Source organism: Lithohypha guttulata (genome assembly GCF_036872675.1).
Source record: "Lithohypha guttulata strain CCFEE 5908 chromosome Unknown scaffold_4, whole genome shotgun sequence".
Lineage (NCBI taxonomy): Eukaryota > Fungi > Ascomycota > Eurotiomycetes > Chaetothyriales > Trichomeriaceae > Lithohypha > Lithohypha guttulata.
In genome coordinates this window covers 385253-400102 of record NW_027042753.1, presented here as the reverse complement: position 1 = coordinate 400102, position 14850 = coordinate 385253, and the positions used below count along the sequence as shown (strand labels likewise).

At 50.1% G+C, this 14850-nt stretch overlaps 3 protein-coding genes across 3 annotated transcripts; all 3 read left to right on the top strand.

The window, feature by feature from the left end:
• Window positions 1–1543: 1543 nt before the first annotated feature.
• Window positions 1544–2980, top strand: LTR64_005308 (uncharacterized protein; the record flags this gene model as incomplete). The annotated part of the gene is made up of 7 exons (XM_064899647.1): window positions 1544–1563; window positions 1612–1683; window positions 1771–1816; window positions 1863–1950; window positions 1998–2319; window positions 2429–2477; window positions 2528–2980. 7 exons carry the CDS (start codon window positions 1544–1546, stop codon window positions 2978–2980), a joined length of 1050 nt encoding a protein of 349 aa, XP_064752959.1.
• Window positions 2981–3525: 545 nt separating this feature from the next.
• RLR1 (THO2 plays a role in transcriptional elongation) lies at window positions 3526–10254 on the top strand (the record flags this gene model as incomplete). Its single annotated transcript, XM_064899646.1, has 1 exon — window positions 3526–10254. The coding sequence occupies one exon, from the start codon at window positions 3526–3528 to the stop codon at window positions 10252–10254; it is 6729 nt and encodes a 2242-aa protein (XP_064752958.1).
• Window positions 10255–10985: 731 nt separating this feature from the next.
• LTR64_005306 (uncharacterized protein) lies at window positions 10986–12674 on the top strand (the record flags this gene model as incomplete). The annotated part of the gene is made up of 2 exons (XM_064899645.1): window positions 10986–12056; window positions 12111–12674. The coding sequence occupies 2 exons, from the start codon at window positions 10986–10988 to the stop codon at window positions 12672–12674; spliced, it is 1635 nt and encodes a 544-aa protein (XP_064752957.1).
• Between the last annotated feature and the right edge of the window lie 2176 nt (window positions 12675–14850).

Below are 14850 nucleotides of genomic sequence, written 5' to 3'. Positions count from 1 at the left end.
ATATTCGAATGATCGCGGAGATGTTGTGTTCTGTTTCCTGCAGGCAAAAAGCTGGGCTTGGCGTGATGCGCGTAGGAGTATCGGAGCTCCAAGATCCCAGTGCTGGATTTCCCGTAATAGGCAGGAGACATGCCATTTAGAGCAATCTGTGAATTAGATGCGAAGCCTCGTTGTCAGACAACAGCAACTAATGAGTGCATAGAAATAGGCAGCAAGGTCAAAAGTCGATCTAAGCCGTCGAACCAAAGACTGCACTCAGAGGGATTCCATATCGCGTGTAATGCTTTGCATCATTGTGTATGATCGTGTATGATTAAATTGATTCTGTATGATCTGCTAAATTGATGGAAAAAGATGTGAAGTTTCGCAAATGGTGTGCCGTGATGGAAAAATTGGATGGATGAAGGGACTTTTGCTTAGAGCCAAGAAAGAATCGCGAACAACTCTGGTTTTGAAAAGAGCTCGCAAAATCGCATTGTCCTGCGAATCCCTCTATCACAGATATCCAAATTGCATCTTTTCCGAGTCTAAAGAAGAGCACCACCGTACAGATGATCTGAATGGCAAGCATTGGGAATCAGCTCGACCCGTTAAATCCACGAAAAGCTGGAATATCCTTAGGTAACTCAGCCCAATGAGGCTTCTCTTCCACGAAGATGCACTTGGACACAGGTTCAGCAAGCTCGACACCTTCGTCAAAGCATCCTAAGAGAACACCGACTTCCTCAGAGTCCTTGTAATACATCATGGAGATGGACGACCCACAGGTTGAGCAATGAGCTCTGGCTGCGTTGTCGCTTTTGTGCCATTCATCAGGCTCAGTTTCGAAGACGACATCGGCCTTGTGAAAGTGTACGAAAGGCAAGAATGCCGCACCAGAGCACTTCCTGCAGGTAGTGCAGTAGCAAAAGACGGTTTGACGTGGCTTTGTGGCTGTAAATTTTATCCGACCACATGCGCAACTTCCTTTCATTGACGACGATGAGTTTTGCGAAGTCATGCTGTATGCAAAAGCAGTGATGAATGTTCGAAAATAGAAAGTAGTGGTTAGATTAGAGGTTGTTGGAGAAGAGCGCGATGCTGTCGTTGTTTATCCTATCACTCTTGGCGATAAGGTCTCCAACGATGACGATGGCTTTAGTTCAGTCATGATAGAGACAAGAGATAAGTGTGCCAGAATTGTAAACATAGCACCTTTGCAACATCATCAGTGCACGCGGATCTAGGTCGTAGCGAGGCCTCCCAAGCAGCGAATAAAAACGTGAAGGTCGAGTGAAGGGGAAAATAAGTCGCTAACCAGAAGTGGTAATGGTAGCGACAGCTTATCTAATCCAGAAGCCGGATACTTGTAAGCAATACAACATGTCATAGTCTGACGACGCAGGAGCGCTGATAAGTGCGCAGAAGTTATTGGATTTGTGACTCTAACAATATTCGAATATCATCAGTGGTGTGAGGATAGCATCGCTGATTCGTTTGTCCACTGCCCGGGAGAACGTCCATCAATTGTCCAGAACAAGCTACAAACTGAATTCAATTTACGATGGCTCCCAAGGTTTTTGCGTGAGTGTATAACGGTTCCGAACCACGTATACTGACTGAGATACTTAGAACAGGCACAACTGGCTATATCGGAGGTGACGCACTAGTAGAGCTCGTTCAGGCTCATCCGGACTGGGACATGTAAGCCCAGACACTTGAGCCTACGAGGTCGGAAGTCTTATCTACCAAGGCTATCTGGCTGGGGAGTGTTGACTGATTCTCTGGCAGTACGTGCTCTGTCCGGAACTCGGAGAAAGGAGCCAAGATCGCCAAGGTATGTCATTGCTTCTGCTACCGGAGAATTATAATTGACAAGGCAGGAATTTGCACACATAAAGCTGGTATATGGAACTCTGGACGATGTTGACGTGATCGAGGAAGAGGCTTCAAAGGCCGATATTGTCTACCGTATGTCGTGCAAGGCCTGAAAGGCTCAGGATGGTGACGTTTTGCAGATTTTGCAGATTGCGACCATATTCCATCAGCCGAAGCAATCATTCGAGGGCTTGCCCGTCGCGAGACAAGCACACCAGGATGGTATATCCATACTTCCGGAACATTGATTCTGGGATGGAAGTCTCAGAAGGACAATACCTTTGGTGAAACTCAAGCAAAAGTGTACAACGACTTAGATGGTGTGGACGAACTCGTCAACCTGCCTGATGGCGCAGCACACCGACACGTTGACAAGATCGTGCTCGCCGCCGCAAAGAACCACCCTGGCAGAATCAAAACGGCCATTGTGTGTCCTCCATGTATCTGGGGAGGAGGTCGAGGGTAAGTTGCGACCACGCAATGGCTAACGCTAGTCCTCCAGACACTGTGGCGGTTTTCTAGGGGCCATGACCGCTGCGGTGCTTTGTACAAAAGCTAATCGGTTGTCCAGGCCCGGCAATCAGAGAAGCGTTCAACTGTATAAATCTGCTGAAACTATGGTGAGTGACTGCCAATCAACCCCATCGGAACGATAGCTAATTGTCGGTAGCTCAAAAGACAGCAGGGTTTCATGATCAATAAGGGAAAAAACGTGTGGCATCATGTTCATGTCGGAGATCTAGCAAAGCTGTACCTACTGTTGGGAGAAGCTGCTGTGGCAGGAGGTCCGCCAGCCACATGGGATGATCAAGGATACTATCTCGCAGAAAATGGTAGGTTTGTTTGGGGAGAAATGCTGACTGCAATTACGCAAGAGGCTCAGAAACAAGATCTGTTACCCTCGGCGGCGATGGAACAACTTGAGCCAAGTGCAGCGCTGGGTCGTTACACATTTTCCATTGGTACTGATTCGCAAGGACAAGCTCTCCGTAGCAGGACATTGTTAGGATGGATGCCGGAGAAAACAACTGCGGACATGTACCAGGAGATACCGAAGATCGTGGAAAGTGAGGCCAAGACACTTGGACTCATTAAAGGTCATGCTGAAAAGGTCGCTTCGTAAGACCGACTAGGGTAGGCTGGACTCAGAGCTTGCGAGGGTGTACTTTCGAAGCATAATGGGATTCTCGGCGTTCAACGGCTGAGAAAGCCCACATTAGAGCTTCACGATAGCAGCCTCACGCTACATCGTTCACTCGCCAATATAGCAATGTGAAAGCCACAGGAAAACGATCGTGATGTGGAGATTTTTGAGAATTGAGTACGGTTGAACTTAGCGCGAATATTGCATCCACGCTTGTCAGGCAACAAAGACGAGGCTGAGGCAGCAAAATACACCCGCTGCCGCATTCCTCGCAATCGTGACAATGAAACAAGCGACACAAACGACATCTTGAGGTTATCGACATGTTGTACCCTCAATAATTCCACTTCCTACTCATCAACGCAACTGCTCGGCATTAATCTGAGAAATCAGCCGCGAGCAAGAAACTGCCTACACGATATTCTTGCTAGGTATAGAAATACTAACCATCCCTTCGCATGAGCAGCATTTCATCAATTCGTCCTTTTTGGTCAAGGACGGCGCGGGAGGCTAGGCCTTAGACCATGGCGTATGGCGGTGGGTCAAAGAGAAAGAGAAGTGATAGGAGCATCCCCGGCGATGAAGGAGCACGCGCTTCGCCGCATCGACCTCAAGATCTGGATCTTGCTCGACAATCACAGTCACAATCTCCCTCCCAGAATCGAGACGATGGTGGTGCAAGAACGACGAGACGACAGATTAGAGGTGTGCGCAATGCTAGCCAACAGCAAGAGGAGGACAATATGGCTGCTACAGGCATTGAAGCACCAACTATCGAATCATCCACTCCACCGGCTCCTGCACCTGTCCTTGAGGCCCCTTCCACGAATGGGCAATCAGACACATCCAATATGCCGCCTCCACCTCTGCCTTCTGGACACAATGGTGAAGCGAGCGTGGTCTACGATTACATCACCGACGACGTGGTTCAAGACTGGCCAGGTCAAGGAAGGGAGAAGATAAAGACGAAAGTCCTGGAGACCTACACAGACACTACCGACATCACACTGAACGTGATCGTGGAAGAGTTGTTGGAAGCAGCCACGATTGGCCGGATTGACCCTCATGAAGCTGGACTGCTCGTCAAAGAATGCATCGACGACACTTCATCCACTGCACAAGCAATCAATCCTGTCCAAGATGCTGTTCTCGGTGCAGTTCACATACTTTTCGCAGAAGAGTTTTCGAATCCTCACATTGCTGAATTGGCTCTGTTCCTCTCCGCCGCCGATATTAGTATGGGTATCCTCCGTCTTGAGCTTGAGGCCAAATTACTGGAGCAGCTGAACCTTATCCGCGACAAATTTCACAAAAGATTCATTGTCAAGCAGACTAGCGCCCTGTATAAACAGGCGAACTACAATCTCCTACGGGAGGAATCAGAAGGTTTCTCAAAACTCTTGACTGAATTGTTCACAACTGCCACACACGAACCGCCCACTAGCGATGCTGTCAACGGCGCCGTGGAGAAGGTGAAGGCTATGATCGGCGCCTTTAACCTCGACGTCGGCCGCAGCCTGGATGTTGTCCTTGACGTTGTCGGTTCCTCAGTTGTTAGACAGTCACGTTTTTTCGTCAAATTCCTTAGAGCTAGTCCGTGGTGGCCAAGGATAGAGGGCGATCAACCGTCATCTGGAACGTTCGATATCACGGGTGGTCTTCCGGCATGGGCATTGCCTGAAAACATACACGCTGAACTGACACCAGACCAGCGAGCACAGCAATTGAAGCTTGCCGAGGAACGTGATCTACACTTCTGGAACCAGGCGCGTCATGAAGGTCTGCGTGCCTACTTTCAACTCGGTAGACATCGGTCCTTCACCAACGACCATAGGCGGCCTTCTACAGATGATGCAAACCTAAAATATGTCGAGGAAACAGGCACAATACCTCATTCTGGTAGCCGTGAAGCTGCTCAGCTCCTTGGCTTTAAGCTTCGCTTCTACGCTCAGGACGCGGAGGGTGATAGTGCTGACGGTACTCCCCCAAATCTAATCTACCTAGCCGCCTTGCTGATCAAGATTGGCTTCATATCTCTGTATGACCTCTATCCGCATTTGTGGCGGTCTGACGAGAACATGGAAGCGCTGAAAGAATTGAAAACGAAAGAGAAAGAGCAGAGAGATCGAGCTGCTCGACCAGGCGCGGGCGCCTTGAATGCGCTTGCGAGAGCAGGCGCTCTTCCTGACGACGAGAAACCATCTGCTGTTTCCAGACTTAAGGACCAAGGAACACGTGCTAGTACCCCAAACGAGTCTGAAAAATCTGCTTCGAAGGAGCCAGCAGTTGAAAAACCTGATCAAAAAGTCATGTTACTTCAGAGTCTGCTTGCCATCGGTGCTTTGCCAGAAGCCTTGTTCATCCTGGGTCGCTTCTCGTGGATGACGGACCTGATACCCGAATTACCAGAGTATATCAATCGCATAATACATCATTCTCTCAGCCACATCTACGACAACTTGCGACCCCTGAAATCGGCATCCTCTCTTCAAGCCCAAAGACCAACCTATGAAGCAGATACGCCGGGTCTACAAAGAGGCTACGCGACACTCGAGCAGGCTCCACTTAGAAGAACACTGCGATGGCCATTGCTCGACAGGGACGATGCTGAAGCTGATGGCGTTAACTACAAATTCTACTGGGACGAGTGGAGCGATAATGTTCCTATGTGCAGAACAACCGAGGATGTATTCACACTTAGCAAGACATTGCTGCCTCTAGTTGGCGCCAAAATCGGCCAGGACACCTCGCTTATCTTAAAATTTACTCGCATCGGCAAGGCCAGTCTTCAAGACGACAATTCCCAAGAGAATAGAGATCGTTGGCTCGATCTGATCAAGCGTATTCTGCTTCCATCGCTCAGCCTCACAAAGTCAAATCCCGGAGTCGTTAACGAGGTATTTGAACTGGTTAGCACATACTCCACCGAAACTCGATACCGAATGTATCTTGAATGGTCGAAAGGAGACACCTCAAGGACAGATGACATGCGATCAGCCTTCGAATTGGCGAGAGCCGAAACGAGGGACGTCCTCAAGAAGATTTCGAAAACAAACGTCAAACCGATGGCGCGAACTCTAGCCAAAATCGCCTATGCAAATCCACATGTTGTCATTACTGCAGCGCTGCCCCAGATCGAGTCTTATGACAGTATTGCAGACGTCTTTGTGGAAGGCTCGCGGTATTTTACAGATCTTGGTTATGATGTTTTGACGTGGGCGCTGGTCGAATCGATGGAAAAGGACAATCGTGTGGGTGTACAAGCTGATGGTATCTTCACTAGCAAGTGGCTTACGGCTCTTTCTCACTTCATTGGAAAAGTCTACAAACGACACAACCTCATGAAGCCGGGACCTGTTTTACAATACGTCGCTAAGCAGCTTTATAAGGGCAAGAACATCAACCTGATCATTCTTGAGCAGCTGATCGTTGCTATGGCTGGTATTGCACCCGACACTGATTACAATGACACGCAATTAGTTGCCATGGGTGGTGGCCCCCTCCTACAATCTCAGACAGTTCTTCAACTGCTGGATCAGAGGCACAATCTGAAGGCTACGGCAAAACGTCTGATCAAAGCTCTCCAGGATTGCGACTTGGTATCCAATCTGTTACTTTCTATGGCGCAGCAGCGACAGGCATGCGTATTTCAAGAGGGCGATGCTCCTCTGAAAGCCGTGGGCCATAGTTTTGACGAGATTACTCGAGTAATGGCTCAGTATCTGGAGTTGCTCAAGACGAACATGTCTATTGACGAATTCCAGAAGTCGATACCCTCAACCGTCGTCATGCTCAACGAGTGGGACGTCCCCGCAGAGATCGCGTTTTGGATTGGCCGACCAACAATTCAGAGACAGATCAATGACTTTGACAAAGACAACACTACGAATGGTGCTTTGAAAGATGCAAACGGCGACGTCGACATGAAAGAGGAAGAAGAGGCTTCCGAGGAAGACGGCGAAGCTATCGAAACTGAAGATGTTGCGACTAGTGCTGCCACCCCGACCGAAATTGAGATGACAGGCAATGCGGACGACAGCATGGTAGATGAGGAGCAGACGACCAACCAGCAATGGCATCCCGTGCTAAAGGACATTATGAATGAGATTGAACCTCGTCTTCCAAGTGAAGTGGTCGATCTAATTGGCGTTGGCTTCTACGTCACGTTTTGGCAGTTGTCCTTGTACGATATCAGTGTCCCTAAATCTTCGTATGGCGACGAGGTCAATCGCAACAAGAAGAAGATCACAAGCATTATGGCCGATCGCACCAACATTAGCAGTTCTGGAGCCAAGGCCCGAGAGAATCAGGTGAAGGCTTTGGAACTGCTCAACGACGACCTTTTGTCAGAAAACAGACAGCATCTCAAAGCCTTCTATGAGAGCAAAGCTCGGTTGACCAAGGAAAAAGACCAGTGGTTCGCTGCTAAGAGCCGCGTCTCCAAGGAGTTAAACTATGCGTTGATGGAATACTGCTTCTTACCGCGAATATTTCTCTCACCACTCGATGCATACTTCTGCTTCAAGTTCGTCAAGATGCTCCACAGTCTGGCGGCTGCAAACTTCAGGACCTTGGGCTTTTACGATAACCTGTTTAAAGCAGAAAGACTATCGTCGCTCTTCTTCATGTGCACCTCAAAGGAAGCCGACAACCTTGGAAAGTTTCTGTGTGAAGTGTTAAGAGACTTGTCTAGATGGCACAATAGCAAGCATACCTACGAGCAAGAAGCTTTTGGTATTAGAAAACATCTACCTGGCTTCGCTTTGCGAGTCGAAAATGGTAAGCCTCAAAAATTGCTGGACTACGACAAATTCCGTGACGTGCTCTTCAAGTGGCAGTCGGCTCTTTACTCAGCTTTGGTCAAGTGCCTGGGGACAAACGACTACATGCATGTACGAAATGCTATCTCGATCCTCCGTACACTTTCACCTGCTTTCCCAGTTGTCGACTTTCATGGCAGATCTTTGCAGAAAGCTGTTGACAAGCTGCGAGAGTCTGATCGGGAGGACCTCAAGGTCGCCTCACAAGCACTACTTGGTACTTTGACCCGTCGGCAGAAGGAATGGATTAGTCCAGAAGTGTTCCGGAAGGGACCAGGCGCAGTGGCGGAGAAATTGACTGACACACCAGAACCCATAAAAGAGGAGTCGAAGCCTCAGATCCAGGCACCAGCTATCAAGAACGTGGACACCATGACTAGAGACACGCCTGTCAGTAAGCCTGAGCGGTCAAACACACCATCTCTCAAGGACTCTGACAAGACGCCTTCGAGAGATGGTAGAAGTTCTTCGCGCACGAACACACCATTACCTCCACGCCCTTCACAAGACACTAGCACACTCCGTCCTTCAAGGCCTGAAAGTCGGCCACACGATCTGCCTAGAAGAGTTTCACCACCTCCTCGCTTCAACTCTTCCAGTAATCTCCCTCCTCGCGCTGACGTGGACGTTCGCAATGGGTATCGAGACTCAAGATCTGGTCGCCTACCAGCTGGTGAATCGCCTCGTCCGGAGAGCCGCACTGACAGCAGACCGGAGTATCCGCCTCGACATGCACCTCGTGGATACGAAATACCTCCGGATCCTACACAACGATATCCTCCTCGATCGTCGGATCGTCCTAGCATGCTCGACCGTGATGAGAGACCTGTTCGCAGGGAACATGATGCAAGACACGATCCGCGAGCAGCACATGACGAAAGAAGATATAACGAACGTGATCCGAGGTCAGATCGTGACCCACGAGCTGACGTTCATGGACGACCCGAAAGAGATGTACGGCATGATAGAGAATACGGACGACCTCTTGAAAGAGAGCATGGTCGAGCCCCCGAACGACACGAACGGCCGGAGCGTGAGTATGAACACTCTAGCAGACGAAGAGATGAGGCACAATTTTCCGGTCGTAGGGACGATCCAAGAGACGGACCAACATCAGGTAGAACACCAACAGCTCCGCCTGCACCTCAAGCTCCCGCGATCAACCCAGCCAGAGCTGCATTAATCCAAGCCAACGATGAGCAACCTAGCATATCCATACGCGGTCAAGCGCAGGATCGAGCACGTTCGTCAAGACCGGCATCGCCAAGACGTGAAGACGATCGCAAGCACGTAGCTCGTCACGAAAGAGAAGGACGGCACGATCATAGGGCCGATCAAGAGAGAAATGCTCCAATGTCAGCACCACCTACAAGGAATCTGCCCTCAGCAGGACCACCACCACGAGATGGTCGCAATCAAGGTAGACCTCCTGTGGACATGTCTCATGGCCGTCTTGAGCAAGAGAGCTCGCATCGACCACAGTCTCGCACGGAGCGTGGACCTGAGATGGAACCACCATCTGGACCTCGAAGTCGGCCTTCTAACCCAACATTACGCAACGAGGCTGTACCAGCAGCACATGCTTCTCCTCGACAGCCACCTTCGGGTCCTGGCAGACATTCCCGTTCTGGCTCTTATGTTGAACCAGCAGTACCACCAGTGACTGCCGACACTAGCGGGGTGCACCCTAGTCGGATGAGTAACCTACCGCTAGCAGAACAGCCTCGAAACATCAGGCCACCACCATTGCAGACTGCTCCCCCGTCGGGGCCGCGAGGAGCGCCAACAGGACCGGCATCTGCAAGTATACCATCGCCGAATACGCGTGGACCTCCTTCTGGTCCACAGGCAGATACTCCTGCGGGACGTGGTCAACGGCATCCTGTGGCTGCAGTTAACAACACCCTTGCGCAAGCAGCCAGTGGACCAAGAGGTGGTGGTGGTGGTGGTCGAGGAAGAGGAGGCGTGCGGCAGAATAGTGTCTCGTACAACAATGGCATGCCGCCATCACCAGTCGGTGGTCCACCAAGTCAAGGATACAATAATGCTCCGCAAGATCTCATCAAGAATCCCAATGGTATGCCTGTACAGCCTAGAGGACCTTCGAATAGACCTGACTTGCGGGGAGAGGATGGATCAAGGTCGACACGATCCCATCAACACGATGATCGAGGTCACAGGAATGAGCGAGAAGGGGGCTACAAGCAAGATGATGGCAGGAGAGATCGAGGTCCGCCTGGTGGATCACGAGAGGATGGTGCATCACGTAATGGACCAAGAGGATACCCAAGAGGTCCCAATCCCAACGGACCTGGCGATGACGGACCCCCAAGCAGGAAACATGCGAGAGACGAGAGCAGTAATGCACCATATAGTGGTGGTCGTGGTGGCAGAATTGCAAGTGAGTCAAAAAGACCGAGACGTGGCGGTTAGAAGCTTCACAATGTCAAACAGAAGACCGGATGAGATAGTATTCGGTTTGATGTGTTAGTTGTGCTAGTGGAAAGGCAGGGCAGAAGAGAATTGGATTGACATGTAGTTGTGCAAGTTGAAGTGCATCCAGATGAGCTCATTCGTACATTAAGCGGCCATTGCAGGGCGTCTTGTGTTACTAGGTGTCAGGAATTGAACTTCCGATTCATTGAAGACTTTCACTTTCGGAATTCCCATCATAGACGTTTTCCTTGCTGTCCTTGGTTGACCAATTCGTAGTGGCGTGTAGAGGAGATCAACCTGCTGAGTAATGAGTCTAACCAATCGGCACAACTGGGAAAGACGCGCTGTCGGAGAAGTGCAGGCCTTGTGTGGCTCCAGCGGAAAGTCAGTCTCGTCCTTTTCTCAACTGCGCCGCCATCGACATCCCTGAATTATCTGCAACGCCTTCTCTGACAATACACCCGACTGTATAGTCGCTCGACGTACGATGGAACGGTAGCATTCCCACGTTCCTTGCATAGACTTTTAATTTCGAGCACTCGATACCTCCACGTATCGTCCCAGCGAACAGCATACAACTATCCACCTTCGAATGTTGACATCGCAATCGATATACCGAGACGTAGTCCACCACTGGCGACAACAGCAAATTTGTGCTGCAGTCCAGCTTCAAGGAGTGGACTCAAGAGAACAGGACTTACATCACCATCACTACCACAACCACCACGATGCGCCTCTCGACCCGCTCGACGTCGTCGCTTTTCCTCACCACCCTCTCATTCGTCTCCATCGCATCAGCTCACGGCGGACACAACAAGGTCCCAGAAGGCGAAGCCATATCAGAAGAGCCAATCGACCTCCGACTATGGCTGCATATCCTCCTCATGACCCTGACTTTCGGTCTCCTCTTCCCACTAGGCATGGTTCTAGGCATAGTTCGCAGCAGATGGCATGTCCCTGTCCAGACCGTCGCAGCCGCAATCTTTGTCCCAGCGTACTTCCTAGGTCATTTACACAAGGGAAGACAATTCGCTGGACCGCATGTGCATGCCTATTTTGCGAATGTGGTGTTGCTCATGTTGGTTGCGCAGGTCACGTTGGGTGCGGGACTGAAACTGCATCTTGAGAATAAAAGTGGATGGGTGGGCAGGGTATTTGGCGGAAAAGGTGGATTGTATGGACGGAGAATGATTGTGATTGTGCATGGTCTGATTGGAAAGATTTTCCCTGTGGTGAGCTGGACTCAGATGCTGTTTGGCGGAATCGTCGCGATGGGGTACTGCCGAGGCGACCACTTGGGTCAGTGTTTGGCTCATTTCATCATGGGTTCTGCATTTATTGGGTATGGTATCGTTATGACTATTCTTTTGTTGGTGGGACAGGCTTGGATAAGAAAGACGGGCAAGAGTCAGGAGTTCTTTGATTCGATCGTCATTGCGCTTTGGGGCTGTGTCAACACCTTCACCGAGCATAGATGGGGTCATCCGTGGGTCAAGAACGATTTACAGCACACAAGCATGGGCATAATCTGGTGGTGTGCAGGTCTATTAGGAATTTGGTTGAGCAGAAGCCGGGGAGGGCGGCCAAGGAGAAATGTGATACCCGCGCTGGTTATTATCTTCACTGGTTGGGGCATGAGCGCGCATCCACAAGAGCTGCCTTTGAGCACAATGGTCCATACCATTTTCGGTTACAGCTTGATGGCTGCAGGTGCTGCCAGAATCATCGAGATATCCTTTGTCCTCCGCGATAGCAGAGGCGCTGGTGAGCCGAACAGCTGGCAGCATTTGACTCCATTCGTAAGTCACCTTTTCTCACACTATCACCTCCTCATATACTAATCCAATTCCCAGCTCCTCTACGCCTCCGGCTTCCTCTTCATGGGCGCCACCGAGGAGCAAATGGCCTTCCTTTCCGCCGCCAACGTCACCCACGTCTCCTACATCCTCATCCTCTACTCCGTCGCCTTTCTCCTCTACCTCTTCGTCAACATCCTCCTTCACATCTACGCCCAACACACCTGGCCCGATGACGAATCTAATGGCCAGATTGCCCTCGCGAAGCAGATGCGTACGACGCGCGGCGCTCACAGCCGGAGTGTTAGTTTCGTTCCCGGCTCTGTGGGGCTTGGAGTTGTGAATCGTACACCGAGTGCGATACAGAGTCCGTTCTTGGACGTTCCTGAAGAAGAGGATGAGGAGGAGAAGGAAGGAAGAGCGAGGATTAATGGACATGCGAAACCGAAGCAGAAACCGAGGTTGCCGAGTCGGAGTCATAGGGTGACGGATAGTCAACAGGTGAGGGATGCGGAAGAGTTTGAGCTTGAGGGTTTGATTAGTGATGTTGATGAGGATGCCGAGGATGTGGGACGCGACAACAAAGAGAGGAAGAGACAGGGAGATAAAGAGGTTGTATAAGGGAAGAAAGTTAGTATGATTAATGAGCATTGGCTGTGTAGTGTTGATGAGAGGTGAACAAAAAGAGGAATGCAGACATTTTGATATATTAATTCTCTACCAATATCTGGCTGATGCAACACTCTCTCAATGGCTGTGCCCCTTGTGCCGTGCTCCGTTGTCACCGCTGTCGGGAGATCGTACCTGAAGCTGACCAATAGTGCAGGACATGACACCAAGTCTAGACCCCAGAGTACATACCCATTCTCATCTACTACCTAAAGCATCGAATATCCGACAACACAAGAACGGTCGAGTAGCCTCCAGTCATCGTTGATCAGGATGACACGCTGCTTTGCTCGAGCTCATCGACTTCAACTATGTCCCCCCGAACAATTCATTGGCTATATTCATACATGACCCCTATGATAACAGCCTGATCAGTTGTTGTGTGATAGGAATCCAAGCTGTAAGAGTGAAGTCGGAGTATTATCGCCGCATACGGCTGGCTGTTCGAGAACAATGAGCTTGACATGGGCCCCAGCTCTCACCGAAATCCAAATACAGGAGTTGGGTACAAAGCCTTTGTTCGGAAGAAAAGTGCTTGGCTCCACGTTGGATTTCTTACAACCTCGAACGCATGTCAAACTTGTAGGAATGAAGCCGAAATAATTCGCTCACTATGGGTGCAGGAGCGCTGAGCAAATCTAGCAATGTCGCAAGAGACTGTGAAGATGCAAAAGAGAAAAGCAATCTCTACCGATGCTCTCACAACCAAGCCCAACAGCACCAACCACAAAATCATTTTCTGCACAGCCCGCCTGACGTCCACCCGAACTCGCCATAAAACCATAATCTACCACAATCATACCTTGACCACGAACGGCCACCGTCACCGCCGCCGCAAGAACCAGATCGTCTTCTCTCCTCAAGCTCTCTCAACATTTGACATTCACGTCCCACTGACTTGCACAACCCGCAAGAAAGTCGAAGCCTTAATGCTTGAATGGATCCGCATCGTGCCCGCCGTTGTCGAGAAGGTACTAGACTGGGATCGAGAGGTTCTGCTGGTATTCGATGAGGAGAAGGAATTAGGAGATGTTGGGTGGATGGAGATTTGTGTGTATTATCCGGGAGAATTGGACATAGACTGGACGGAGGATATGATGAGTGAGGGAAGAGCGAGGGCGTGGGCGAAAGTGGCGTCCAGGGAGGGATCGAGGACGAGTAGTGCTGTTGCTGAGGATTGAGACTAAGAGATGTGGTCGTGCTATGCAGTGCGTAGTGGCAGGATCTGGGCATATGCAGACCTAGCCTAGGATTATGAGCTTCTAGACACTGACAGGACAGTACAGGCATACGCTGTCACCAGAGATTCGTTCTTAGATAGGTGAAGGAGATGATCGAAGTTGCTTGCTTCGCGGCCTCAAGGACAAAGTCGTTGCTGTGGCGCATCAATAAAGCTAAGATTTATGGCCTCAGAGTGCAGCACAGTACTCCGATTCATGAGATAGAGTTGGCTGGTAGGTCGTAGAGTCCGCAAGTGGGGGTGGAGCAATTCGAAAAGAGAACTTTGGTAGACTTTGTGTTCGCCTCCATTGTGTTCAACGCGCATCATGTAATCACGAGTACTCATTTCGGCATCAATTGGCACGGTCAAGCCATCGAAAGGCCGCTCGTATTTGCGATCGAGTCCAAAAACATAGACCACACAAGAGAGATCTTCCGAGGCATCTTCGGAATCCCAACAAGACATGCTGAAGTACACTCCGCGCTACGCTGGACCTCTCAAGATGGACATTGGGATGGAATAGGTTTTCACAAGGGAATCTGCAAGGCAGAGCTTCATCTGTAAAACGACTTCTATACCGTATGTTTGAGCGTCCAAGAGCAGTCTGTGAACCAACGGTTAAACATGAGTGGACAAGTCGGAGCGACTGTTTGGATATTGAGTACTAATGAAGCTCATCGCGACATGGTGCAATCTCTGTGAGAAGCTTCTGGGCTGTTGAGACCGGTCTGAGGGTTTTCTGTCAAATACATCTCTCACCATATCATCGTGTACCTGCTTTATTGGTCTCCTGTTCTCTGACGCCACCTAGAAACCGATTGCAGCGCAATACGGCGGTATGGATACATGTAAGTGTTTCAATGCCGAGAATTGGGTCGACAGAATGATCTGGTGCGGTTGAAAAGA